We start from the raw sequence: 27902 nt of genomic DNA, 5'->3' as shown, positions 1-27902 counted from the left end.
GAGATGGGATTTTGCCATATTACCCAGGCTGGTCTCGAACTCCTGTGCTCAAGTAATCCACCTGCCTTGGCCTCCCAAAGTGCTGGGATTACAGGCGTGAGCCACAGCACCCGGCCTAGTTTTTATAATCTTAAAATTTACATTTTACACTGATAAAATCAGGAGGAAGATATATAGCTATTTTTAAACCAGAATTATTAAGCCAGTCTCTTTGAAAATTTCTGTTTTTGAGCTAGCAGTTCTTGTGAGGTTGTGGGGTTATTTTTGCGGGGTGGGGGGGCACTTGTTTTTTTTTTTTTTCTTTTTTTTGCAATTTTATAACTATTTGATGTATTTGACGATCAGTGATTAGTTCTCATAGTTCTCATCCACATTGACTGTCTGTAGATTTTTGAAAGTGGTAACAGATACATAGGTAACCAAAGTATAGAGCTTATTTGGTGAATCTTCATCCCCATTACATATTCTGGACAACCGCACATGGATTCGTTATGGGGCATTCCTTATTCCTTTGGCCCAGACAGCTTTGTTGAGCCTGGTATCAATGTGCACATCTGGAGTTCCCATCTCCTTCATGGCAAATTTCTGAATCTCTTTGAGTGTCCGAGGGGCACGCTTCTTGAAGCCCACTCCATGGATGCGCTTGTGCATACTACTGATGGTGTATTCTCACGTCACCACCTCGTTGATGGCAGAACGGCCCTTTTTCTTCTCGCCACCCTTCTTTGTGGGAGCCATTCTGCCGGGTCCAAGTTGGAAAGACTTGTTTATTTTTTAAAGCTACCATATTCAAACTACTAGAAGTTTTCTGTGACTGTCTTTGCACTACAATCACACACTTGGATAGCCCACAAAGCTGATAATATTTGCTATCTTATTCTTTATTTAAAAAGTTGCCCAACCCCTGCTCGCTATGAACCAGAGTAGCGCTCCTTTAATTTTGTTTTATTTTCAGCTTTTTTAAGGTATAATTCGCATACCATATAGTTCACCCACATAAAATGTACAATTCAGTGACTTTTAATATAATAGAGTTGTATAACCGTCACCATAATCAATTTTAGAACATTTTTATCACCTCAGAAAAATCCCTGTACACTCTAGCTGTTATTCCCACCCCTCTCCAGCCCCAGGCAACCATGAGTTGATTTTCTCTATGGATTTGCCTATTCTGGACATTTCATATAAATGGAATTGTACAATATGTGGTCTTCTGCAAATTCCCTATTTCATAACTTAATGCTTTTCAGGGTTCATCCATGTTGTAGCATGTATCAGCATTTCATTCCTTTTTATTGCCAAATACTATTCCATTTTATGGATATACCACATTTATCCATTGATCAGTTGATGGACATTTGGGTTTCCTCTTTTGGGCTATTTTGATTAATGTTGTATGAACATGTCTATAAGTTTTTGTGTGGACATAAGCTTTCAGTTCTTTCAGGTTTCTACCTAGGAGTAGAATTGCTGGGTCATATCATAACTCTGTGTTTAGCCAGTTGAGGAACTGCTAGACTCTTTTCCAAAATGGCTACACCATTTTACATGCCCACCAGCAGTGTATGATGGTTCCAGTTTCTCCACATCATTTGCTAACACTTGTTATCTTTTTTTTTTTTTTTTTTTGAGACAGTCTCGCTCTGTTGCCCAGGCTGGAGTACAATGGCACAATCTTGGCTTACTGCAACCTCCGCCTCCTGGGTTCAAGCAATTCCCTTGCCTCAGCCTCCTGTGTAGCTGGGATTACAGGCTCATGCCACCACACCCAGCTAATTTTTGTATTTTTAGTAGAGACGAGGTTTCAACATGTTGGCCAGGCTGGTCTTGAACTGATTTCAAGTGATCCACCTGCCTCAGCCCTCCAAAGTGCTGGGATTACAGGAGTGAGTCACCACACTTGGCCTGGTTGTTTTTATTTATTTATTAATCTTTATTTTTAATTTTTTGGGTACACAGCAGGTATGTATATTTATGGGTTACATGAGATATTTTGATACAGGCATGCAATGCTTATATCAGGAGAAATGGGATATCTATCACCTGAAGCATTTATCCTTTGTGTTACAATCTTATTGTACTCTTTTAGTTTTTAGGGGATTTTTTTTTGTTTTGTTTTTTTTTTTTAGACAGAGTCTCACTCTGTCACCCAGGCTGAAGGGCAGTGCTGCAGTGCTGTGATCTCTGCTCACTGCAACTTCTGCCTCCCAGGTTCAAGTGATTCTCGTGCCTCAGCCTCCCAAGTAGTTGGGACTACAGGCACGTACCACCATGCCCAGCTAATTTGTGTGTGTGTGTGTGTGTGTGTTTTTAGTAGAGACAGAGTTTTACCATGTTGGCCAGGCTGGTCTCAAACTCCGGACCTCAAGTGATCCACCCACCTTGGCCTCCCAAAGTGCTGGGATTACAGACATGAGCCACCACGCCCGGCCTCTTTTAGTTATTTTTAAATGTTCAATTAAATTATTTTTGACTACAGTCACCCTGTTTTGCTAGCAAATACTAAGTGTTACTCATTCTTTCTATTTTTATATGTGTTTAAAAAAATTTTTTTATATGAACCTTTTTTTAAAAATTATTGTATAAATTCTAGGTGTACAACATGTTTTGATACACATGCATATTGAAATAATTACTATAGTTAAGCAGATCGTATCAAATAACTGTAATCTTTTCTTCTTTCTTTTGTTTAGGGTAAGAGTACTTAAAACCTACTTTCCTGACAAATTTCTAGTATACAATAGAGTATTACTAACTATAGTCCTCCTGCCATTAGATTTCTCATGAGCTTTTTTTTTAGTTTTTATCGATACAAATTATACATATTTATAGAGTACAAGCAATATATTGATATATTCATACAATGTATAAGGATCAAATCAAGGTATTTAGATACCCATCACTTTGAATATTTATCAATTGTTTTATACATATATATATATATATATATATGTATGTATTTTTTTCTTTTACTAATAGAATGTGCCCAGTGTCATTTTTTGTGTATGTGAGAGAGTTTCACTGTCAGCCAGACTGGAGTGCAGTGGCATGATCACAGCTCACCGCATCCTTGAATTCCCAGGCTCAAGTGATTCTACCACCTCAGCCTCCTAAGTAGCTAAGATTGCAGGTGCATGCCACTATACCTAGCTAATTTTAAAACTGTTTATAGAGATGGGGGGGTCTCCCTATGTGCCCCAGGTTGGTCTTGAACTCCTGGCCTCAAGTGATCCTCCTGACTCGGCCTCCCAATGTGCTGGGATTACAGTTATGAGCCGCTATGGCACTGCTATTAAGTTTTTTTGCTTCCTTGTTAATTCTGGATATTAGTCCCTTCTCAGGTGAAGAGTTTGCAAATATTTTCTCCCATTCTACAGGTCTCTTCACTCTGTTGATTGTTTCCTTTGCTGTGCAGAAGGATTTTAGTTCAATATAGTCCAATTTGTCTATTTTTTTGTTGTTGCCCCTTATTGAAAATATCTTTGAGGTCTTATCTAAAATATATTTGCCTATTCTTCTGAAGTGTTTCCCCTATGTTTTCCTCTAGTAGTTTTATAATTTGGGGTCTTATAGTTAAGTATTTAATTCATTTTGAGTTTATTTTTGTATATGGTGAGAGATACAGTCTAGTTTCATTCTTCACTATATGGATAACCAGTTTTCCCAGCACCATTTATTGAACAGCATGTCCTTTTCCCAATGTCTGTTCTTGGCACTTTTGTCAACCATCAGTTGACTATAAATACATGGATTTATTTGTGGGTTCTCTCTTCTGTTCCATTGGTCCTTGGGTCTATTTTTATGGCAGTACCATGCTGTTTTGGTTACGACAGCTTTGTAGTATATTTTGAAGTTTGATTCTTCCACTTGTGTTCTTTTGCTACAGATTGCATTGGCTATTTGGCATCTTTTATGGTTTCCTACAAATTTTAGGATTTTTTTCCTGTTCATGTAAAAACTGACTGGTATTTCAGTAGGGATTGCACTGAATCTGTAGATTGCATTGAATCTGTAGATTGCTTTGGGAAGTATGTTCATTTTAACAATAGTTCTTCCAGTGCATAAGCATGCAAATCTCTTTTTATTTGTTTGTGTTGTCTTCAGTTTCTTTTGTCGGTGTTTTGTAGTTTTCCTTGTAGAGGTCTTTCACTTCATGGTTAAATTTATGTCTAGGTTGTTTTTTGTAGCTGTTATATTAATAAATGGGATTGTTTTCTTGATTTCTTTTTCAGCTAATTCATTATTGTGGATGTACAGAAATCCTTTTTTTTTTTTCTTTTTGAGACAGAGTTTCACTCTGTCTCCCAGGCTGGAGTGCAATGGCATGATCTCAGCTCTCTACAGCCTCCACCTCCTGGGTTCAAGCAGTTCTGCCTCAGCCTCCCGCGTAGGTGGGACCACAGGTGCCTGCCACCACACCTGGCCAATTTTTGTATTTTTAGTCAAGACAAGGTTTCACCATGTTGGCCAGGCTGGTCTCAAACTCGTGACCTCAAGTAATCCACCCACCTCGGCCTTCCAAAGTGCTGGGATTATAGGCGTGAGCCACCGTGCCCAGCGTACTACTTGTTTTTGTATATTGATTTTGTATCTTGCAACTTTACTGATTTCATTGATCAGTTCCAAGAATTTCTGGTGGCATCTTTAGGTTTTTAAATATATGTAAGATCATGTCATCTGTAAAGGGACAATGTGACTTTCTATTATCCAATCTGGATGCCTTTTATTTCTTTCTCTTGCCTGATTGCTCTGGATAGGACTTCCAGTACTATATTGAATAATAGTGGTGAATGTGGGCTTCTTTGTCTTGTTCCAGTTCTTAGAGGAAAGGCTTTCAGCTTTTCCCCATTCAGTATGATGTTAGCTGTACATTTGTCATATATAGTCTTTATTATGTTAAGGTATGTTTTTTTAATGCCTAATTGTTGAGAGGTTTTTATAATGAAGAGATGTTGAACTTTATCAGATGCTTTCTCTGCATCTATTGAGCTGATCATATGGTTTTTGTCCCTCATCCTGTTGATCTGATACATCATGTTTATTGATTTGCTTATGTTGAGCCATCCTTGCACTTTTCAGGAAAAATCTCACTTAATCGTTGTATATTATCTTGTTGTTGTATTATTGGATTTCATTTGCTAGTATTTCATTGAGGGGTTTTGTGTCTATGTTCATGAGAGATATCACCTCTTTTTTGTTGTTGTTGTTGTGTCCCTCTCTGGTTTTGGTATCAGGGTAATGCTGGCCTTGTAGAATGGATTAGGAAGAATTAACTTCTCTTCCATTTTTTGGAATAGTTTGAGAAAAATTGAGGTTAGTTATTTGTAATTTTGGTAGGATTCAGCAGTAAAGCCATTTAGTCTTGGGCTTTTCTTTGTTGGGAGACATTTTACTACTGCTTCAATCTCATTACTCGTTATTGGTCTGCTCAGGTTCTTCTGCTCTGTTTCTTCCTGGTTCAGTCTTGGTAGGTTTTCATGTATCCAGGAATTTTTCTGTTTCCTCTAGGTTATCTGATTTGTTAGCATATAGTTGCTTGTAGTAGTCTTTGATGATCTTTAATTTCTTAATTGACCCAATGGGCATTCATGAGCAAACACATTGTTTAAATTTCCATTTATTTGTGTGGTTTACAAAGTTTTTGTTATTGATTTCTAGTTTTATTCTAGTGTAGTCTGAGAAGATACTTGATATGATTTCTATTTTTAAAAATTAGTTATAACTTGTCTTATGGCCTAACGTATGGTCTCTTCCTGGAGGATGTTCCATGTGCTGATGGGAACAATGTGTATTCTGCAGCTGTTGGATAAAATGTTCAGTTAGTGTCTGGTAGGTCCATTTGGTCTAATGTCTAGTTTAAATCCAAAGCTGTTGATTTTCTATCTAGATGAACTGTCTAATGCTGAGAGTGGGATGTTGAAGTCCTGTACTATTATTTTATGGGAGTCTATCTTTTTTTGTTGTTGTTTTTTTGAGACAGAGTCTAGCTCTGTCACCCAGGCTGGAGTGCAGTGGCACAATATTGGCTCACTGCAACCTCTGCCTCCCAGGTTCAAGCAATTCTCCTGCCTCAGCCTCCTGAGTAGCTTGTATTACAGGTGCCTGCCACCACGCCCAGCTAATTTTTTTTTCTTTCTTTTTTTTTTTTTTTTGACAGTCTTGCGCTGTCATCCAAGCTGCAGTGCAGTGGTGCGAACCCAGCTCACTTCAGGCTCTGCCTCCCAGGTTCACACCATTCTCCTGCCTGAGCCTCCTGAGTAGGTGGGACTATAGGTGCCTGCCACCATGCCTGGCTAATTTTTTGTATTTTTAGTAGAGACGAGGTTTCACCATGTTAGCCAGGATGGTCTCAATCTCCTGACCTCGTGATCTGTCTGCCTCGGCCTCTCAAAGTGCTGGGATTACAGGCATGAGCCACTACGCCTGGCCACGCCCAGCTAATTTTTGTATTTTTAGTAGAGACAGGGTTTCGTCATGTTGGGAAGGCTGGTCTCGAACTCCTGACCTCAAGTGATCCTCCCGCCTTGGCCTCCCAAAGTGTTGGGATTACAGGCATGAGCCACCACGCCCAGCCCTATCTCTCTTTTTAGATCTAATAATATTTGCTTATATATCTGGGTGCTGCAGTGTTGGGTGCCTATAAATTTAGAACTTTATATGCTCTGGCTGAATTGACCCCTTTATCATTACATAATGACCTTCTTTGCTTCTTTTGCAGTTTTTTATTTAATGTCTGTTTTATTTAAGTACGGCTACTCTCACTTGCTTTTGGTTTCTGTTTGTGTGCAGTATTTTTTTTTTCATCCCTTCACTTTCAGTCTATGATTTTATATATAAAGTGAGTTTCTCACAGCCAGTATATAGGTGAGTCATATTTATTTTATCCATTCAACCGGACTGTACCTTTTAAGTGGGGAATTTGACTGTTTATATTCAAGGTTATTATTAATAGGTGAGGATTTATTCCTAATCTGTTAATTTTTTATGGTTGTTTTATATCCTTTTTCTTTTCTCTTATCATTTGGTGGTTTTATGTAATGGTTACATCTGAGTCCTTTTTCTTTCCATTTGTATATCTGCTCTACCAGTGAGCTTCTTATTTTCATTTGTTTAATGATGGTAGATATGGTAGATATTTTCATTTGTTTAATGATGGTAGATATGTCTTTCACTTCCAGATGTAGGACACCCTTTGCCACTTTTGATAGGGCCACCCTAGTTGTGATACATTTTCTCTGGGAAAAACTTTCTCCTTCATTTTTGAAGGATGGCTTTGCTAGGAATAGTATTCTGGGCTGACAGTGTTTTTTTCTTTTAGCACTTTGACTATATCATCCCATTCTTTCCTGGCATGGAAGGTTTCTGCCAAGGTATCTGCTGCTAGTCTGATGAGGGTTCCCTTGTATGTGACTTGATGCCTGAGGGTTCCCTTATATGTGACTTGATGCCTTTCTCTTGCTTTTTTTAGAATTCTCTGTCTTTGACTTTTGACAGTTTGACTGTAATGGGCCTTGGAAAACCTTTTTGGATTGAATCTATTTGGGCATCATTGAGCCTTCTGTATCAGGATGTCTATATTGCTTATAAGACTTGGAAAGTTTTCAGTTATTATTTTGTTAAATAGGTTTTTATGCCTTTGCCCATCTCTTCTCCTAGAATACCCAAAATTTGAATATTTGGTTGCTTTATGATGTCCTATATGTCACCTAAGCTTTCTTCAGTTTTAAAGATTATTATTTTTTACTTTTTCTTCCTGGATTCTTTTAAAAAACCCTGTCTTCAAGTTCAGAAATTCTTTCTTCTGCTTGATCTAGTCTATTGTTGAAGCTCTCAATTGTGTTTTTTATTTCATTCATTGAAATTTGTCAGTTTCAGGACTTCTGTTTGGTTCTTTTTCATGATATCTGCTGAATTTCTCATTCAGATCATGAATTGTTTTTTCTGATTCTTTTGGTTTTTATCCGTGTTCTATTGTTTCCCACTGAGCTTCTTTAATATCATTATTTTGAATTCTTTTTCAGGCACTTGATAGATTTCTTGTTTGTTGGAATCTGTTGCTGGAGCATTATTGTGTTACTTTGGAGATGTCATGGTTCCATGCTTTTTCATGTTCCTTTTATCCTTACATTGATATCTGTGTATTTCTTGTTATGGTCATTTTTTCCAATTTTATGGGTTTGTTTTCATAAGGAAAACCTTTTTCCTGTAGATGTATTGATAGTGTTGGTTGGGTAGGTCGCTTTGGCTTTGTTATAGGTGGATGCAGTGGTATAATCTCCATATGATTTCTCTGGCTGCAATCAGTGTCAGCAGTGTCTGCAAGTTCCTCAGTGGCTTAGAGCTCGGTTGTTAGTGGAAGCTGTGATGAGGCTTTTCTCATTGTTAGCAGGCCCAACAATGGTGATAGGATGAGGGGTATGCCAGGCAAAGGGGAGATCCATGTGGGAAGGCCCTGAGGGGCAGGGAGAACTTGAGGTGCTTGAAGGACTGGGGCTTCTTAAGCAAGTGGAAGTGGAGTATAACACAAGGTTGGAGAGGTAGGCAAGAGCCTCATTATTGGAGTCTTCTTGGTAATTACCAAGGAGTTTAGATTTTCAGGAGGGCAAAGTGAGACCAAATACCACACCAGGTGCTGAATGGATTAGAGGGTGCTGAAACATATTGGGGAGACCATTAGGAGATTCCTGTAGTGGTCTAGGAAAGAGGGGATTCGATAATTAAATGAGGACAACTTTAAGAGATTTTTAGGGACTCACCCAGACTAAGTTTGGCCAATGATTGTGTGGAGGGAAGACTTAAGATAGTCTAGCTGGCTTTATTTTGATGTCTTCAAGCCATTTCATTTGCCCAATATCTGTTTTTGCTATGACATTTTTTCATAATAATAGCTACCAATACTGAGTGCTTACTTTATATCAGATTATTTATATACGTTATTCCTCATCTTTTTAGCAATCATAAGTTAAGTGTCAGTCCCATTTTAATAAGGAAAAGAGGGCTCAGAGGTCGCCTTAAAGCATAGAACTGGGGCTCACTATATGTTGACATGGAGTTCCATTCTTCTCATAGAGTACATTTCATCCTATCTTAACTCTCTTGTGTCTCAAACTTGAGCCGCCTTCCTTCTCAGTCACTGCTGACTTGAATTATTCATTTCTTTCTCCCAAGGTCAACATCACAGAATTCCAGAGCAAATTATTTTCAGTGAGTCCCTAACCCATATCATGCTGTATGTACAGAAGAGATGTACCTGTCTACTCTTCCCACCAGTTGTGTTCAGCATATTAGATTTGTTGGAGGCTGGTGATTTGCCAGTATACCATTGCACAGTCACTGAACTCCACCCACCCCCGCCATTTAAACCTTTCAACACATTTATTATTCTTAATAGTCCTTTCATGTAGGTCTGACAATTGTCTACAAATTGCAAAACATACAGTATCATACTCTGTGCATGTGAGTATATGTTTATGAACGTGTATATAATTAGAATCTCTCACACATGGTGCATGCCCTGGAGCAGAGGCGGCATCCTGCCGGCCTGTCCTCCTCCATGGCCCTCCAGCTTAACCCCTGCCTGGGCATGCTGATGGCCTTGCAGTTGGAGCTCCGCAAGCTGTACGACGAGGAGACACAGAGCTGGGTCTCAGGCAGCGCCTGTGGGGATCTGGGGTGGGGGCAAAGAAAAATTTTTTAAAAAATTAGAATCTCTCTGTAATATGGAGGATGGTGCTGAACACTGTCTATTCACCAAGGCTTAAGGTGACTCTGGTTCAGACCAAAATTTGAAGATCATAGAGGTCATCTACTTTCTGGATCCATATCCTCAGCTTCTTTTATTACCTCTCCTAATGTCTGTGCTTTTCTTGTCAATTTTACAGATTGCCTCTCCACCTTTGAAAACTAAGTGTGTAATTTCTCAGATATTCTTTTCAGTTTAATGCTCCCATTTCTTTTTTAGAAGTTTTAACTTTCCCAGAATAGGAAAATTTATTTGCCTTTGTATTTCTTTCAGAGCTGGAATCAATGTGTGAGACCAAAATATTATCTCTAAAGAAGAGACATTTCAGTCAAGTAATACTTAGCCATGAAGACATGTCTACTTTTATTCAGCCCACATTTCTTATTCCACCTCAAAAAACTACGAGTGAAGAGAAACCATGGGAATGTAAGATATGTGGAAAGACCTTTAATCAGAACTCACAATTTATCCAACATCAGAGAATTCATTTTGGTGAAAAACACTATGAATCTAAGGAGTATGGGAAGTCCTTTAGTCGTGGCTCACTCGTTACTCGACATCAGAGGATTCTCACTGGTAAAAAACCCTATGAATGTAAGGAATGTGGCAAGGCTTTTAGTTGTAGTTCATATTTTTCTCAACATCAGAGGATTCACACTGGTGAGAAACCCTATGAATGTAAGGAATGTGGAAAAGCCTTTAAGTATTGCTCAAACCTTAATGATCATCAGAGAATTCACACTGGTGAGAAACCCTATGAATGTAAAGTATGTGGAAAAGCCTTTACTAAAAGTTCACAACTTTTTCTACATCTGAGAATTCATACTGGTGAGAAACCTTATGAATGTAAAGAATGTGGGAAAGCCTTTACTCAACACTCAAGGCTTATTCAGCATCAAAGAATGCATACTGGTGAGAAACCTTATGAATGTAAGCAGTGTGGGAAGGCCTTTAATAGTGCCTCAACACTTACTAACCATCGCAGAATTCATGCTGGTGAGAAGCTCTATGAATGTGAAGAATGTAGAAAGGCCTTTATTCAGAGCTCAGAACTTATTCAACATCAGAGAATCCATACAGATGAAAAACCATATGAATGTAATGAATGTGGGAAGGCCTTTAATAAAGGCTCAAACCTTACTCGACATCAGAGAATTCACACTGGTGAAAAACCCTATGACTGTAAGGAATGTGGAAAGGCTTTTGGTAGTCGCTCTGACCTCATTCGCCATGGGGGAATTCATACTGGTTGAATGACAGTAAAGTAAGACCATTTTGTTAACCTTTATAATAATTTTTTAAAAACAGGTAATGAGAACAAATTAGGATACACATTATCAAAGGTTCTCCTGTGTATTCGTTTTTAAACGATACGATAACAAAGTACCAAGTACCAAAACCTTGGTGGCTTAAAACAAGAGAAATTTATTCTCTTACAGTTTAGAGCCTGGAAATCTAAACTCAAGGGTGCTGACAGTTTTGGTTCCTTCTGAGGACTCTGAGGATCTGTCCTATGCCTTTTTCCTAACCTCTGTTAACAGCTGGCAGTTCCATGGCTTTTACATACACCATTCCAATCTCTGCCTCCATCTTCACATTGCATTCTCTCTGTGTATCTCTGTGTATGTCTTTTCTTTTATTTGGACACCAGTCAGGTTAGATTGGGGTTACCTGATGACCTCATCTTAACTTGATTATATCTGCCAAGACCCTATTTCCAAGTAAGGTCACATTTAGTGGTACCAGGGGTTAGGACTTCAACATATCTTTTTAGGGGACACAGTTCAACCCATAATTCCCTGTTAGAATGATTTTGTCTAATGGATTTGTAATTTCCTTTTATATATAAGTTGTTAGTCAAATATATTTTATTTTATTTTATTTTGAGACAGAGTCTCGCTCTGTTGCCCAGGCTGGAGTGCAGTGGTGTGATCTCAGCTCACTGCAACCTCCAGCTCCTGAGTTCAAGCGATTCTTGTGCCTCAGCCTCCCAAGTAGCTAGGATTACAGGCATGCGCCACTATGCCCGGCTAATTTTTTTTTTTTTGTATTTTTAGTAGAGACGGGGTTTCACCATGTTGGCCAGGCTGGTCTTGAACTCCTGGCTTCAAGTGATCCGCCCACCTCGGCCTCCCAAAGTGCTGGGATTACAGACGTGAGCCACCATGATGGCCAAAACAGACTTTATACCAACAAAAATTAAAAAGGACAAAGAAGGTCATTTATAATGATAAAGGATAAATTCAACAACAAGATAAAACAATCCTAAATATGTATGCACCCAACACTGCAACAGCCAGATCCATAACACAGATACTACTAGACCTAAGAAAAGAGATAGACAGCAATACAACAATAGCAGGGGACTTCACCACTCCATTGACAGCACTAGACAGATCACTGGGACAGAAATCAACAAAGAAACTCTGGACTTAAATTGGACTCTACACCAAATGGACCCAACAGACATCTGAAGAACATTCTACCCAACAACCACAGAATATATACTCTTCTCTTCTGTGCATGGAACATTCTCAAAAATAGGTCATATGCTGGACCGCAAAGCAAGTATCAATAAGTTTTAAACAAAATCATATCTAATATCTTCTCTGACCACAGTGGAATAAAACTAGATATCAATACCAAGAGGAACTCTCAAAACAGATACATGGAATTTAAACAGCTTGCTCCTGAATGATTGTTGGGTCAATGATGAAACTAAGGTGGAAATTTAAAATTTTTTGAAATAAATGAAAATAGAGACACAACACATGAAAACATCTGAGATATAGCAAAAGCAGTGCTAAGAGAGGATTTTATAGCATTAAATGCCTACACCAAAAAGACAGAAAAATCTCAAATGAATAGCCTAACGTCACATCTCAAGGAACTAGAAAAAAACAAAACAAACTCAACCCAAAGCTGGCAGAAGAAAAGCAATAACAAATATCAGAGCAGGCGAAAATGAGACTGAGAACAAAAGAATGCAAAAGATCAATAAAAGAAAAAGTTGGTTCTTTGCAAAGATAAAACTGACAGACCACTAGCTAGATTAACCAAGAAAAAAGAAGATTCAAATAAATACAATCAGAAATGATAAGGTGATTTTATAACTGATAACACAGACGTACAAAAAATCAGCAGAAACCATATGCACATATTAGAAAACCTAGAGGAAGTGGATAAATTCCTGGAAACACATAACCTTCCAAGATTGAACCAGGGAGAAATAGGAATCCTCAACAGACTACTAATGAGTATTGAAATTGAATCAGTAATAGAAAAAAATCTTGCAACAACAAAAAGCCCAGGACCAGACAGATTCACAGCTGAATTCTATTAGACACGCAGGGAAGAACTAGTAACAGCACTATTGAAACTATTCCAAAAATTATAGGAGGGAATCCTCCCTAACTCATTCTACAAAGCCAGTATCATCCTGATACTGAAGCCAGGCAAGGATAAAACACACAAAAAAACTACAAGCCAATATCCCTGATGAACACAGACACAAAAATCTTCAGCAAAATACTACCAAACCAAATCAAACAGTACATAAAAAAGATAGTAACAGCACAGTCGAGTGGATTTTATTCCAGGGGTGTAAGGATGGCTCAACATATGCAACTCAATACATGACTCATCACATACACAGAATTAAAAACAAGCCGGGCACTCACACCTGTAATCCCTGCACTTTACAAGGCCAAGGCAGGCAGATCATCTGAGGTCAGGAGTTTGAGACCAGCCTGGCTGACATGGCGAAACCCCGTCTCTACTAAAAATAGAAAAATTGGCTGGGCATGGTGGCAGGCACCTGTAGTCCCAGCTACTTGGGAGGCTGAGGCAGGAGAATTACTTGAACCTGAGAAGCAGAGGTTGCAGTGAGCTGAGATAGTGCCATTGCACTCCAGCCTGGGCAACAGAGCAAATTGCTTGAACGTGGGAGGTGGAGGTTGCAGTGAGCCGAGATTATGCCATGGCACTCCAGCCGGGGGGCAACAAAGCCAGACTCCATCTCAAAACAAAACAAAACAAAAAAACATCCTATTTAGTACAAGGTACATTATCTAGGTAATGAGTACATTAAAAGCCAACACTTTCCCCACTACACTATATGTGTATGTAACACAACTGCCCTTGTAACTTCGTAAACCTATAAAAATTTTTAAAAATTAAGAAACAATAAAAGGCAAATTAAGAATGCTTTTTTAAAAGGTGAGGGCATTATGCTAATAAGTTGCTATGGATTTCAGAGTGCAGAGTAGAAAGGTCACAAGAATTTAGTGTGGTAGGTGGGAACAGAAAATGGGTGTATAAATTTTATTGAAGTTAGATCCCTGGGTTGAGGAATGATGTGGGAGTACTGGATATTGTAGAGACAGATATCATCAGGGCAAGGAGATTAAAGATTTTTGCATTGACGGTTTCACACTATATAGTGATAATAACACTGTATGTGTTGGGAGATAGAACAGGAAACATCTTCCCTGGAATATGTATACTATTAAATGTTTTATCAAACTTTTGATCAAAGAAGACAGGAGAACAATTTATAATTTCATTTCTATTTCTATGTTATGAGAAACTGATCATTTGTTCAAATGTTTAACAGGCATGTTCATGTTACTATAAACTCTTCTGTTTCTCCATCACGTTGTTGGTCATCTTTACTGATTACAAATTTCTTTACATGTTTAAGAAATATATATATTTCTTTATATATTAAGGTTGGTGTTTGTCATATGTTGTTGTTTCAGTAACTTTTCCTAATCTTTTGGCCTCTGGTATTTTTTTAATAATCAGAAATCTTTTTCACATGTAGTAAAATTTACAGTTTTTCCTATACAAAAAACCTTATTATTTTTTCTCTTTCTATTAATATTTCTGCAGATTTGGAGTCATCCAAGAATTTAAATTGTACCTCAGGCAAAATCATGAGAATGACTTTAGGATCACTGTTACTGGCTCTAGAGTTCAGGAGACCCAACAAGTAGAGTGTGCAATTAGATGGAGTAAAATGTTGAAGAGGACCAAAATGATTCTGAGTCTCAAATCTTGACTTTTAGCCTAGCATGTCAGGAAACAGTGGTCTGGGCTCTACGTGTGTTCCTTTTGTAAAACATGGATCTAATATCATAGATGTAAATGACTCCATGTAATAACATTACTCAAATCATGATAAATCCGGCTCTGTGGATACACAGGAATGACTTTAGAAATAATTTGAATACTCAGCTTCATTCTCTGTCTATTGTAAAATATATAATTTATTTTAGAACAGTTTTTAGATTTATAGAATAATTATAAAAGCAATAGAGAGAATTCCCATATACCCTACACCTAGTTTCCCCTACTACTAAAAACATCTTACATTATATGGTACATTTGTTACAATTAATTAACAAGTATTGGTACATTATTATCAGCTAAAGCTTACACTTTATTCCAAATGTTCTTAGGTTTTTAAGCTTTTCTTCCTTTTTCTGTTCCAGCATTCTAAGCAGGAAAACACATTGCATTTAGTCATCATTTCTCCTTAGGTTACTGTTGGCTGTGACAGTTTCTTCCTTGTTTTTTGTTGGTGGTGGTGGTGGTGGTGTTTTTTGAGATGGAGTTTTGCTCTTGTTGCTCAGGCTGGAGTGCAGTGGTGCGGTCTCAGCTCACTGCAGTCTCTGCCTCCGGGTTCAAGCGAATCTCCTGCCTCAGCCTCCCGAGTAGCTGGGATTACAGGCACCCACCACCCCCCTCCCCCAGCTAATTTTTGTATTTTTAGTAGAGACGGGGTTTCACCTTGTTGGCCAGGCTGGTCTCGAACTCCTGACCTCAGGTGATCCACCCTCCTCGGCCTCCCAAAGTGCTGGGATTATAGGTGTGAGCCAGCAGGCCCGGCCCTCTTCCTCATTTTAAATGACCTTAACTATTTTGAGGACGTCAGTATAGCGTAGAATGTTCCTCCGCTAAGATCTGACTGATGTTTTTCTCGTGATTAGACTGAGGTTGTTTGCAGGAGGAAGATCACAGAGGTAAAGTGCCATTTTCCTCATAGATCTCGAAGATTCATACTATCAGCATGGTGACTTTTTGTCGGTCTTGATCACCTGAGTGAGGGAGTGTTCGTCAGCTTTCTCCAGTGTAAATTTAGTCTTTTCTCCCTTTCCCATACAGTCGTCTTTGGAAGTCACTATGCACAGCACGTACTTAAGGAGCGGGGTTATGCTCCACTTCCCTGAGGGCAGAATAGCTACATAAATTATTTGGAATTCTGTATTGGAGATTTATCTCTTCTCCATTTATTTAGTTATTTATCTGATAATATAGTCATATCAGTATGAATGCATAGATATTTATTTTATACTTTAGGTTATAATCCAATACCACTTTATTTGTTGCTCAAATTTTCTTGGAGTGATATCATCTAAATCACTGTAGCTATGCTGTTATGAACACCCTGAAAGCTACACAAACAGACAAATTAGGTTATTATAAACATCTAAGTAACACAACCATGGTTAGGATCAGGATGGTATCAGGAAAGGTGATGAGAGGCGGGTAGAATTGGAATATAACCGGGGGGAAAGAATTTACTTTTCAATACATAATGCTGGATTAACTTGGATATCTGTAGGAGTATTGATAATTAAACTTGACCCACTAAATCTCATACTGTACACCAAACTTCTCTCAGACTTCATTCTATGTGTCTCTTCCTGTGGCTAGTTGAAATATGTATCCTTTCACTATAATAAAGTTGTACTCATAGGCCAGGCACGGTGGCTCACACCTGTAATCCCAGGCAAGATGTGAGTGGTGAAATAAAGCCTCTAGGGGAAGAAAGAGAATACCTTAATGAGTTTGTAGGCATGAAACACACACACACACACGCACACAAACATTTAAGACTCAAAGTTCTAACCATATATAGAAAAAGGTTGATAAACAGGAGTTAATTAAAATTAAAAACTCCATCAACCCATACCTTTAGAAGAGTGGAAATGCAAGCCACAAAGCAAAAGGCATTTGCAACACACATATCTAGCAAACAAATCACATCCAAAATACACAAAGAATTCACACAAAGCAATAAGGAAAAGACACGATACGCATTTAAAACGGCCAGTCTAACCAACCTTGCATACAAGATATCAAAAAAGCTAGTAAGCAAGCATATGAAAAGGTATTCAACATTATTAGTCATTAGGAAGTGAAAATATAACTTTCTACATACTTATATAACTATATAATAATTATATGATATTTCTATATATAACTATAGTAACTAATACATTAGTATAGTCCCATTAGAATGACTATACAATACTAAGTGTGAAGAGGACATACAGCAAATGAAACCCTTACAGATTCTTTGTGGGAATGTAAATTTGTACAATCACTTTGGAAAACTGACATTTACTAAATATGGCCTATCTCTGACTCAGCAATTCCATTCTGAAGTATACTGCCAAAAGAAAAGAGTAAATATGTCTACATAAAGACATGTATAAGAAGGTTCCCAGAGCTGTAGAAACAATACAGATACCCATCAACCAAAGAATGAGTAAGTCAAAGAAAGTATATTCCTGTATAGTGATAAATTAACTTCACCCAAAGAGAGGTCTTGCCTTTACCTTGGGTACTGGGAGGCCCACTGGGGGTACTCTAGGCCTCTGGAATGTCCTGCCCAATAACAGTGTCTTGGTTTGGCTGGGAGTTTTGGATGGCCACCTGACAGTATAACGTGATTTATGATGAGTGCTTTGAGACATGCTATCTCAGTTTTGACTTCTGGAGAAACGGCAGACCAACAGTATTAGACAAACCAGCAAGAAGGGCAGAAAGACAAAGGTCAGCTATGTGGGCAGTATGTTATCAAACCCCAAGAAAAACACTGGAAACCAAAGGCTAAGGTGAGCTTCCCTGGATTGCAACACTCTATTTTATCAGTACACATTGTAGCTGGAAGGAGGTAATGCCATCCAGGACTCCATACGGATAGGATGACCAGAAGACTCATCTTTGGACCCCTCTCAGACTTCATTCTATGTGTCTCTTCCTCTGGCTAGTTGTAATTTGTATCCTTTCAGTATAATAAACTTGTAATCATAGGCCAGGTGCGGTGGCTCACACCTGTAATCCCAGCACTTTGAGAGGCTGAGGTGGGCAGATCACTTGAGGTCCGGAGTTCGAGACCAGCCTGGCCAACATGGTGAAACCTTGTCTCTACTAAAAGTACAAAAATTAGCTGGGCGTGATGGCAGGTGCCTGTAATCCCAGCTACTCACGAGGCTGAGGCAGGACAATCGCTTGAACCCAGGAGGCGGAGGTTGCAGTGAGCCAAGATTGTGCCACTGCACTCCAGCAGGGGCAACAGGAGCAAGACTCTGTCTCAAAAAAAAAAAATTAAAAAAATAAAAATAAACAAATAAGTTGTAATCATAAGCATAGTATTCTCTTGAGTTCTGTGAATTATTATACTGAATTATCAAGGGTAGTCATGACAAGTCCCAAATTTGTAGTCAGCTGGTCTGAAGTATGGGTAGCCCTTGGAACCTCTGAACTTGTGGCTGGTGTCTGAAATGAGGGCAGTCTTGTAGAAACTATTCCTTCAGACTTCAGTTTCCCTAACTCAGTGCAATTCCCATAAAACACTACATAAATAAAAATGAATATTATGTCTGAGAGAGCTATCCTTATTGTTGCATGAAATAATGTTGAGCAAAAGAAACCAGACACAAAAAGGGTTCAGCGTATGATTCCATTTACATGAAGTGGAAAAACACGTAAGCTTATCTCTGGTTATGGAAATTAGAAGAGGGGCTATTTCTGGGCAGTGAAGTATTAACAGCAAAGCAGCACAAAGAAGCCTCCTTAGGCTGTAAATGTGTATCAGTCTGGGCAGTGCTTACATAGGTGTACAATATTACTTCATCAAGTTTAACACTTAGGATTTATGCTATTGCCACCAGTATTTTATATACCTGAATAAAAATGAATTCAAGTAGAAGTGTAGAGAAGGCTACTGAATGTAGTGAGTGTGGAGTTCAAGGGAAACAAACCCACGGGGGTGAAATCACCAAGGAATAAGTAAGTATAATTAGTAAATGTGTCAAAGGCTAAGTCTTAGAAAACTTCAATCTTTAGGGAACAGAGAAATGAAGAGAAACGTTGCATTAATTGACCATGACGAGTAGCTACATAGGAAAGAGCAACAGAGTTTGAGAATTTTAGTTACTTTTCTGCTCTTTAATAGAAAAAGATATTTTAAAAGGTGATTTCATAGAAAGTGAGTAAGCCTGCCTATAGATATATGATGTGCTCCAATTAAAACACAAAAACAAATTGGGTTAAAAATAAAACACTAACTATATGGTGTTTATAAGGACACATACCTAGAACAAGCTGACACACAACAGACCTAGTGCAGCTCTACTGGCCAAAGCAGAATTTTCAATATTAGAGAAATTGGAATTCAACATCATAGTGAAAAATACAGCAACCAAACATAAAAAGTAAAACCCTTATATTTACAGAAGACCTTGAAATAATATAGCTGGGCATTTTGTGCCCACTTTTCAGAATTAAAATAATCAGAGGATATATAAATAATGTAATCACCAAGCTTAATATAATTAAACTTTGTGTTTTATAGAGAATATATATTATTTCACATCATACTATTTCACAAAACCTAACATATATTTGGCCACAAATAATAAATTAATGTTTTAACTTTTTAATGAAGTTTCACGGATCACACACATTATAATTTCATATGCTAAATCTTTTTCACAAGTTTTTGAAAATTTAGAAACACACACAAACATACAGACACCTAGGTAACTAGTGAATCAAAAAGAAATCAAGATTAAAATAATAATTATCTAGAAGTTAATTTTTAAAAAACTATGGGGCCAGGCATGGTGGCTCATGCCTGTAATCCCAGCACTTTGGGAGGCCGAGGCAGGCGGATCACGAGGTCAAGAGATCGAGACCATCCTGGCCAACATGGTGAAACCCCATCTCTACTAAAAAATGCAAAAATTAGCCAGGCATGGTGGTGCATGCCTGTAGTCCCAGCTACTCAGGAGGCTGAGGCAGGAGAATCACTTGAACCTGGAAGGCGGAGGTTGCAGTGAGCCGAGATCACGCCACTGCACTCCAGCCTGGTGACAGAGCAAGACTCCATCTCAAAAAAAGAAGAAAAAAAAACTATGGGCCCCAGATATAGCAATATTCAAAGGAAATCTTGTAGCCTTAAATGCTTCCAATTTAAAAGGGACTGAAAATATATTAACTAAGCACATGTACTCAACAGAAATACACACAAATAAAAAGAAAATAGTGAAATATATATTTGAAATAGAAAAAGCAAACAAAAATAGTCAAAAGCATGAAGAAAACCCAGATAAGTTTTTTTTAAAAAAAACAAGTTAAATGAATGGGACTCTTTCAAATCAATTTAGAGGAATAAAGTGGTTTAAAAATAAAACTATGAGTAGAAATACAAATATATATACAGAGACTGAAAACTGAAAGCCAATTCTGTTTGCCAGTATCAACAAATTTGAAAATCTAAAGAAAAGGAACCATTAAAATCATTGATGAAGTAGTTTATCAGTTCTAAAATGCACTTTTTACCCCGCATTTTAATGTCTCTGAAAGTGGGTTTCAATATATATCTCCAACAGATTTATCTGCAGGACTTTAAAAATTAGTTTTATATTTAAAGTGATGCATCTTATATGTGGCATCTTAAGATTTCATAAGTTACTTTAGTCTGTTTTTAATAATTCCTATTCCATATCTTTTTAAAAATTAAAAAATCTAATTATCTCAAATTAAAAAGATATAAAATATACTAATGCTGATGTATTTTCATCTTTTGTTCTTTCAAATGCAAAATGTGATTGAATGCCAGAATATTCACTCAGGGGACCTGACTGGGGGGTATAAAAGAGACTTTGGCCACAGGGTTTTTTTCCCCAGCCTTCCTAGATATAGTTTTTGCTGTATATCCTTTATATAATACCCATTTCTATGCCACTTTGAGTCAGTTCTGGTGATTAAAATCCTTTTACTAAAATGTTCATTTTAATTTTCAAAATAATTATTAAAAGGTTACATGTAATCGTAATAAACATAAGCTGAGTATCCCTCAAAATGCTTGGGACCAGAAGTGTTTTGGATTTTTGGAATATTTGCATTATACTTACCAGGTGAGCATACTTAATCCAAAAGTCTGAAATTATCTTTGAGCATAATGTTGAGCTCAAAAAGTTTTGGAATTTGGATCATTTCAGATTTTGAATTTTCAAATTAAGGACGCTCAACCTGTAATCTGTAAAGTCTCTAGAGTAATGTCGCTTTTGCATTCATGTTCATATACCTTTATTTATGAGAACTGCTACTATTTTTGTTTTCAAAACAGCAGGTTGTGATTGTTCTAGCTTTTTTTATTCTAAAATTATTTTTCCCTCCCATTATCCTTAGGGTTTTTGTTGTAGTTATTCTTTCTCCAACTTCTTGGGTTATATGCTTGGTTTCTTTATTTACAATTTCTTTAATATTCTAACAAATGAATGAATTTAGAGCTATAAAATTTCCTCTGTATATTACAGGTCCTCACAGGGTTTGCTATGTAATCTATTCAGTGCCATTTATTTAAAAAATAATGTATTTGATTTTAGTTAATTTATTCATTTATTTTTAAAGACAGGGTCTTATTCTGTTGTTCAGGCTGGAGTGCAGTGGCACAATAATAGTGCACTAAGGCCTTGAATTCCTGAGCTCAACTGATCCTCCCACCTCAGCCTCTGGTAGCTGGAGGCCACTATGCCTGGCTCATTTTTAAAACTTTTATTATAGAGATGGGGGCTTGCTATGTCACCCAAGCTGATCTCAAACTCCAGGCTTCCAGCAATCCTCCTGCCTCAGCCTCCCAAAGTGCTGAGATTTGAGGCAAGAGTTACTGTGCCTGCCTGCATTTTATTTTTAAGCAAAGAATCATGCAGCTGAGTACTGAATTAGTATTTGGATTTCAATGGAGAAAACTGCCATAGTTTTTTTACTTCTACCCTGGTACAAATTTTATAGTGTAATTGTCTTCTCACACTTTATAATCTTATTATTTTTTCTGTAGGACAATTTTTTATTTATTTATTTTTATTTTTTGCTGAGACACAGTCTTGCTCTGTCACCCAGGTTGGAGTTCAGTGGTGCAATCTTGGTTCACTGCAACCTCCACAGGTTCAAGCAATCCTTATGCCTCAGACTCCCAAGTAGCTGGAACTACAGGCACACGCCACCATGCCTGGCTAATTTTTGTATTTTTAATAGAGATGGGGTTTCACCATGTTGGCTAGGCTCCTGGCCTCAAGTGATCCACCCACCTTGGCCTCCCAAAGTGCTGAAATTACAGGTGTGAGCCACTGTGCCTGGCAGCAAATATTCTTATTCAACAAGGAATGAATGTCAATCAAACTTTCCCTACATTCATTTAAATGAATGTCTTTCTCCATTATGAGGTCTTTGTTGTTGAGTAAGATATGGATCATGGCTGAAAATTTTTCTATAAATAATAAAAACGAAGCTTGAGAAGATAATAGTGATGGGTAACATTCACTAAGCATTTATTATGTGATAGGCACAATTATAGAATCCACACAATAAGGCTCTGAGGTATTCTGATTCTACCCACATTACCATAGGTATGTTACAGATGCATATAAAAGGATCTGGAAGAATAAGTAAATTGGTTAACATTGGAAAGGAACTGAGGCCAGGAATGCTGCTCAAAGGAAAGGCTGGCTTTATCTGTAATGTAAAAATATTTTATATGCAAAAGCAATTGACACATTATCTCTGAAATGAACAATAAATAAATAAATCAGACACACTGAAAAGGGGCCATCAAGGTAAGTGTTTATAATGGCAAAATTTTTAATATTTGACAAAATTGGGGTTTGATAAAGACAGGTGAATACTATAAAGCCAATAAAATGATAACAACATATTTACAGACAAAAAATATTAAGGGCTGGTTATAGTATAGCATAATCACACCTTGTTTCCAAAACAATGAGAGATAGTATTAAAGGATTTGCTCCAAAAGTCTGACAGTGATTATCTATGATTGGTAAGATTACGGGTAACCATATCCTTTTTTTCTTTTTATCTACATTATGATGAGGGAAAGCTGTTTTGCTAAAATGGAGAGTATAATTTTATAAAAGGAAAGTAAACAATCTTCTAAAACAAAAGGTACAGGTATTAAAGGATACTTAAAAGTAACAGTTATTGACCATAAACAGGATGAGACATAGATACATATATATAAATTTAAAAAACAAACACTGGGCCAGGCATGGTGGCTCATGCCTGTAATTCCAGCACGTTGAGAGCCCGAGGCGGATGGATCACGAGGTCAAGAGATCAAGACCATCCTGGCAAACATGGTGAAACCCCGTCTCTAAGGAAAATACAAAAAATTAGCCAGGCGTGGTGGTGGGCGCCTGTAGTCCCAGCTACTCGGGAGGCTGAGGCAGGAGAATCACTTGAACTCGGGAGGTGGAGGTTGCAGTGAACCGAGATTGCGCCACTGCACTCCAGCCTGGTGACAGTGAGACTCCATCTCCAAAAACAAAAACAAAAACAAAAAAACACTGACCTGATATCCAAGCTTTATGTGAATAAAAATGTAACTTACCATCAAATAGTCAATAAAAAACAATATGAAAATGGACAAGGTTATTGAATAAATGGTGTTAGGATAATCAGGAAAGAAAAAAAGGATAAATTTAGACTTGTAATAAATAAAATAATTTTTTGATGAATCAGTAATTCTGTATAATACAAAAAAAAAAAAAAGACCATTGCAAAAATATAGTAGGATTAACCCAGAAATGAGTTTTTCAATGTTTAAAGTTGAGGCAAAATACAATAAATGATTTTTTTTCATTTTTAACATTCACAAGTAAGAATTTTCCAAAAGTAATGAAGGAATGAATATAGATAAGGATCTTCAAATATTTATTTTATTTGGGGTGATTTTTTTCCTGTATAAATGTTCTTAGACTGACTAACCTGTGAAGCATAAGTAAGGCATTTGTACCTTAGTTCTATTTGTAGAGATTTTCACCACTATGAATTTTCATATGTCATATGTTTAGAGTCCTTCCTTCAGCACAGAATTTCAATTTATAGTTTCCAATTCACAGAGTTTCTTACCATTATGACATTTCTTATGTTGCTGAAACTCTGAACCCTTCCCATAAGCCTTCCCACAGTTCTTCCATTCATAAGGTTTCTCACCTGTATGAATTCTCTGATGCTGAGTAAGGCTTGAGCCACTATAAAAAGCCTTCCCACACTCCCTACATTCATAGGGTTTCTCACCAGTGTGTATTCTCTGGTGCCGAGTAAGAGCTGAACCACTACTAAAGGACTTTCTACATTCTTTACATTCATAGGGTCTTTCACCAGTATGGATTAGCTGGTGTTGGATAAGTTTTGAGCCACTACCAAAGGCCTTCCCACATTCCTTACATTCATAGGGTTTCTCACCAGTATGAATTCTGTGATGTTGAGTAAGGTCTGAACCACTACTAAAGGTCTTCCCACATTCCTTACATTCATAAGGTTTCTCACCAGTATGCATTCTTTGATGCTGAATAAGTTTTGAACCACTTCTAAAGGCTTTCTCACACTCCTTACACTCATAGGGTTTCTCACCAGTGTGAATTCTCTGATGTTGAGTGAGATCTGAGCCACTATTAAAAGCCTTCCCACATTCCTTACATACATAAGGTTTCTCACCAGTATGAATTCTTTGATGTCGAGTAAGGGCTGATCCAAAACTAAAGGCCTTACCACATTCATTACATATATATGGTTTCTCACCGGTATGAATTCTCTGATGCCGAGTAAGGGCTGAACCACTGCTAAAGGCCATTCCACATGCTTTGCATTCATAAGGTTTCTCACCAGTATGAATCCGCCGATGTTGAGTAAGGTTTGAACCACTGCCAAAGGCTTTACCACAATCTATACATTCATAAGGTTTCTCACCTGTGTGAATTCTGTGATGCCGAATAAGGGCTGATTCAAAACTAAAGGACTTCCCACATTCCTTACACTCATAAGGCTTCTCACCACTGTGAATGATCTGATGTCGAATAAGACCTGATCCAAAACTAAAGGCTTTCCCACATTCCTTACATTCATAGGGTTTCTCACCAGTATGAATTCTCTGATGGTGAGTAAGGTTTGAGCCACTACCAAAGGCCTTCCCACATTCTTTACATTCAAAAGGCTTCTCACCAGTATGAATTCTTTGATGGTAAGCAAGGTTTGCACCACTACCAAAGGCCTTGCCACATTCTTTGCATTCATAAGGTTTCTCACCAGTATGAATTCGCTGATGTCGAATAAGGACCGATACAAAACTAAAATCCTTCCCACATTCCTTACATTCAAGGAGTTTCTCATCAGTATGAATTCTCTGATGCTGGATACTGAAAGTGGGCATGTCTTCAGGAGTAAATATCATTTCACTGAAATGTCCTTCCTGAGATCCCTGTTTTCTCTCAAACTGGCTTTTACATTCCCAATCACCTCTGAAACTTGAACACTCAATGCTGTGTTTTGTAAGGTTTTCCATATCCTTTTTCAGAAATAATTTCTTGGTCTCAACTTTGATTCATAGTCTGAAAGAAAATATAAAAGCAAACATTCACTTTTTTGTGTTCTGGGAGAGATTAAACGTTTATAATAGATACGAAAAACTTAACTACAATTTAATTTTCATAAAAATTGAGTGGCTTATACAGTTCTCACATATGACTGGGCAATTTGAAAAACAGATTAGGGAAGCAGAGAAAATGAGTAAAGATCAGACTAGAAAGTGGAGGAGGTTTTCAGGAAACAGATTATTTTTAAATAGTAGTTTAGATAAAAGTTCCCTGCAGACTTTGAAAGCTTGGTAATTAATTATACAGATGTCCTGCCCCTGTCTTAATTTTTTAAGAGATGAATCTAGTGCTATAAACATTTATAAATGAGGGTAATTCTCATATTCATTTATCAGGGTTGTTTGGAGTACTACATTTTTCCTGGGGTGGAAAATCTGGGATGTTTTCAGTAATAAACATAATTTGCATATAAACTGATGGAGACAGAAAAGAAAGATAATCCACAAAAAGCAGTTTCCAAATGAAAGACTAATGTGCTAAATGAGTATGGAATGAGCTATGGAGAGGGAAGATTCATCTGTGGTTAGAATGTGGTTTGTTTATGCCATTTAATTAAGAAATGTTTGCCTCCAAATTCTATGATGATAACATTGGGAGAAGAAGGAGCTCAGTAAGGGCTACAGCAGAGGAACAGAATCTAGTTTTAACATAAGAGGAAAGGGAAGACAAGACAGGAGGCAATGTGATACTACTAGAAGATTGCAAGAAAGATGAAGATATATAAATATCCTGAACCTCATCTTTGATGATTATGGAATGACTCTGATCACACCAAATCTACTTACATACTTGCATAAAGTAACTGTGCAGTGCTTATTATTTTGGGAGACTTATTTGCCTCAAAAGTAGAGGCTAGGAAAGGGAATGGATTTAAAGATACTATCTAAGGCCCTGAGTGAATACCTCAAACCCCAAAAAGTGAAAACATTCCAGCACCAATACAACTCACATAACAATCCTGTTTAGAGCAGGTCTAAATATGTCTTGAAATTGTTCTTCCAATCTCCAACTGGCTAATCCAAATCAAAATTATCTTTTGCTTGGACACTAAACTAGCATTTCTTCTACCTGCCTGCATTTCCAGTTTTGCACCCTTAGCACCCAGAGTGATATTTAGCCTGGAACTGTTCTGCTCAAAATGAACTCGCTCTTAAAAGTCCCTCAGTGATCTGCCTGTCTCTTCAACCTAATATCCCTCTCTGCACCCCTCACCCAAAAATAAGCTGTAGCTACAGTGGTCTTCATAGCTCTTCAAATGCACAAAAGTGTACCGACCCATCCCCATCATGGTTTCATCTGCCTGAAATGTCCCCCTATATCCACTGCCCCTACTCTTGGCCTTGCAAGTTTCTGGCAGTGGTTTAGGTCTCTGCTAAATGATATATCTTTAAAATATTTCCTGCATGTTCAGTCTGAATTATGCACACTCTACTATCATTTCTCAGAGCTCTTTTTTCCTCTTTTCTTTGTGTTTTGTTTTGATAATGGGTAATTTACACATCCATTCCCTACAGTTAAATTTTTCATATTTGTTTGAATGCTTGTTTAATCTCTGTCTGCTACGATAGAGCCAAGCTTCATGAAGACGACGAAGATAATATCTATTAATTTAATCAACTTGAACTCTGGTACATGCAAAAAAAAACTAAATGCATTTATTGAATAGCTAATATAATAAATTATTTTCAAAATGTATTATCCTTACAAATAAACATCTAAAAACTAGATTTATCTAGACATATGACATAATTTCTCTGAAAAAGCATAAGTGGATCACGTGCATTTATCCCCGTACGCTTTCCAAAACCTCACTAAAAGGAATGAAAAGGAATTTGTAAAACAGAACAAAACCACCACATAAAAGGAAATTAAAGAGGAAGCTGCAGCAACAAAACATTTTAAGCTTATTTATTTATTTATTTATTTATTTTGAGACGGAGTTTCGCTCTTGTTGCCTAAGCTGGAGTGCAATGGCACGATCTCAGATCACTGCAACCTCCGCCTCCCGGGTTCAAGTGATTCTCCTGCCTCAGCCTCCTGAGTACCTGGGATTACAGGCATGTGCCACCACGCCTGGCTAATTTTGTATTTTTAGTAATACAGGGTTTCTCCACGTTGGTCAGGCTGGCCTTGAACTCCCGACCTCAGCCTCCCAAAGTGCTGGGATTACAGGCATGAGTCACCAGGCCTGGCACCCCCCCACCTTTTTTTTTTTTTTTTTTTTTTTTTAGCGGAGTTTCACTCTTGTCACCCAGACTGGAATGCAATGGCACAATCTCAGCTCACTGCAACCTCTGCCTCCCAGGTTCAAGTGATCCTCCTGCCTCAGCCTCTCAAATAGCTGGGATTGCAGGTGCCCACGACCACACCTGGCTGATTTTTGTATTTTTAGTAGAGGTGGGGTTTCACCA

General features: G+C 37.7%; 2 protein-coding genes, 1 long non-coding RNA gene and 1 pseudogene across 5 annotated transcripts in view; 1 reads left to right on the top strand and 3 right to left on the bottom strand.

The window, feature by feature from the left end:
* Positions 1-14471, top strand: part of ZNF829 (zinc finger protein 829) — a 28630-nt gene extending 14159 nt beyond the window's left edge. For all 3 annotated transcript variants that reach the window (XM_002829123.5, XM_054540273.2, XM_024237503.3), the window contains one exon: positions 10016-14471. In XM_002829123.5, the coding sequence (XP_002829169.3) occupies positions 10016-10995 (980 nt within the window). In that variant the 3' untranslated portion in view covers positions 10996-14471. The remainder of the gene's footprint in view (positions 1-10015) is intronic.
* On the bottom strand, positions 129-1481 carry LOC134760712 (large ribosomal subunit protein eL31-like; annotated as a pseudogene).
* Positions 1606-27902, bottom strand: part of LOC129047431 (uncharacterized) — a 50659-nt gene continuing 24362 nt past the window's right edge. Inside the window, exon 3 of the long non-coding RNA XR_010138608.1 lies at positions 1606-9667. This is a non-coding gene — a long non-coding RNA (uncharacterized LOC129047431). The remainder of the gene's footprint in view (positions 9668-27902) is intronic.
* On the bottom strand, positions 22647-25400 carry ZNF345 (zinc finger protein 345). Its single transcript, XM_054540267.2, has one exon. The coding sequence runs from the start codon at positions 25398-25400 to the stop codon at positions 23934-23936; it is 1467 nt and encodes a 488-aa protein (XP_054396242.1). The 3' UTR covers positions 22647-23933.

Source organism: Pongo abelii, chromosome 20 (genome assembly GCF_028885655.2).
Source record: "Pongo abelii isolate AG06213 chromosome 20, NHGRI_mPonAbe1-v2.0_pri, whole genome shotgun sequence".
Lineage (NCBI taxonomy): Eukaryota > Metazoa > Chordata > Mammalia > Primates > Hominidae > Pongo > Pongo abelii.
This window is presented reverse-complemented; position numbering and strand designations above follow the sequence as displayed.

Bases quoted from the DNA above. Each gene is read 5' to 3' on its own strand.
- ZNF345 (XM_054540267.2), bottom strand. From the start codon at position 25,400: ATGGAAAACCTTACAAAACACAGCATTGAGTGTTCAAGTTTCAGAGGT.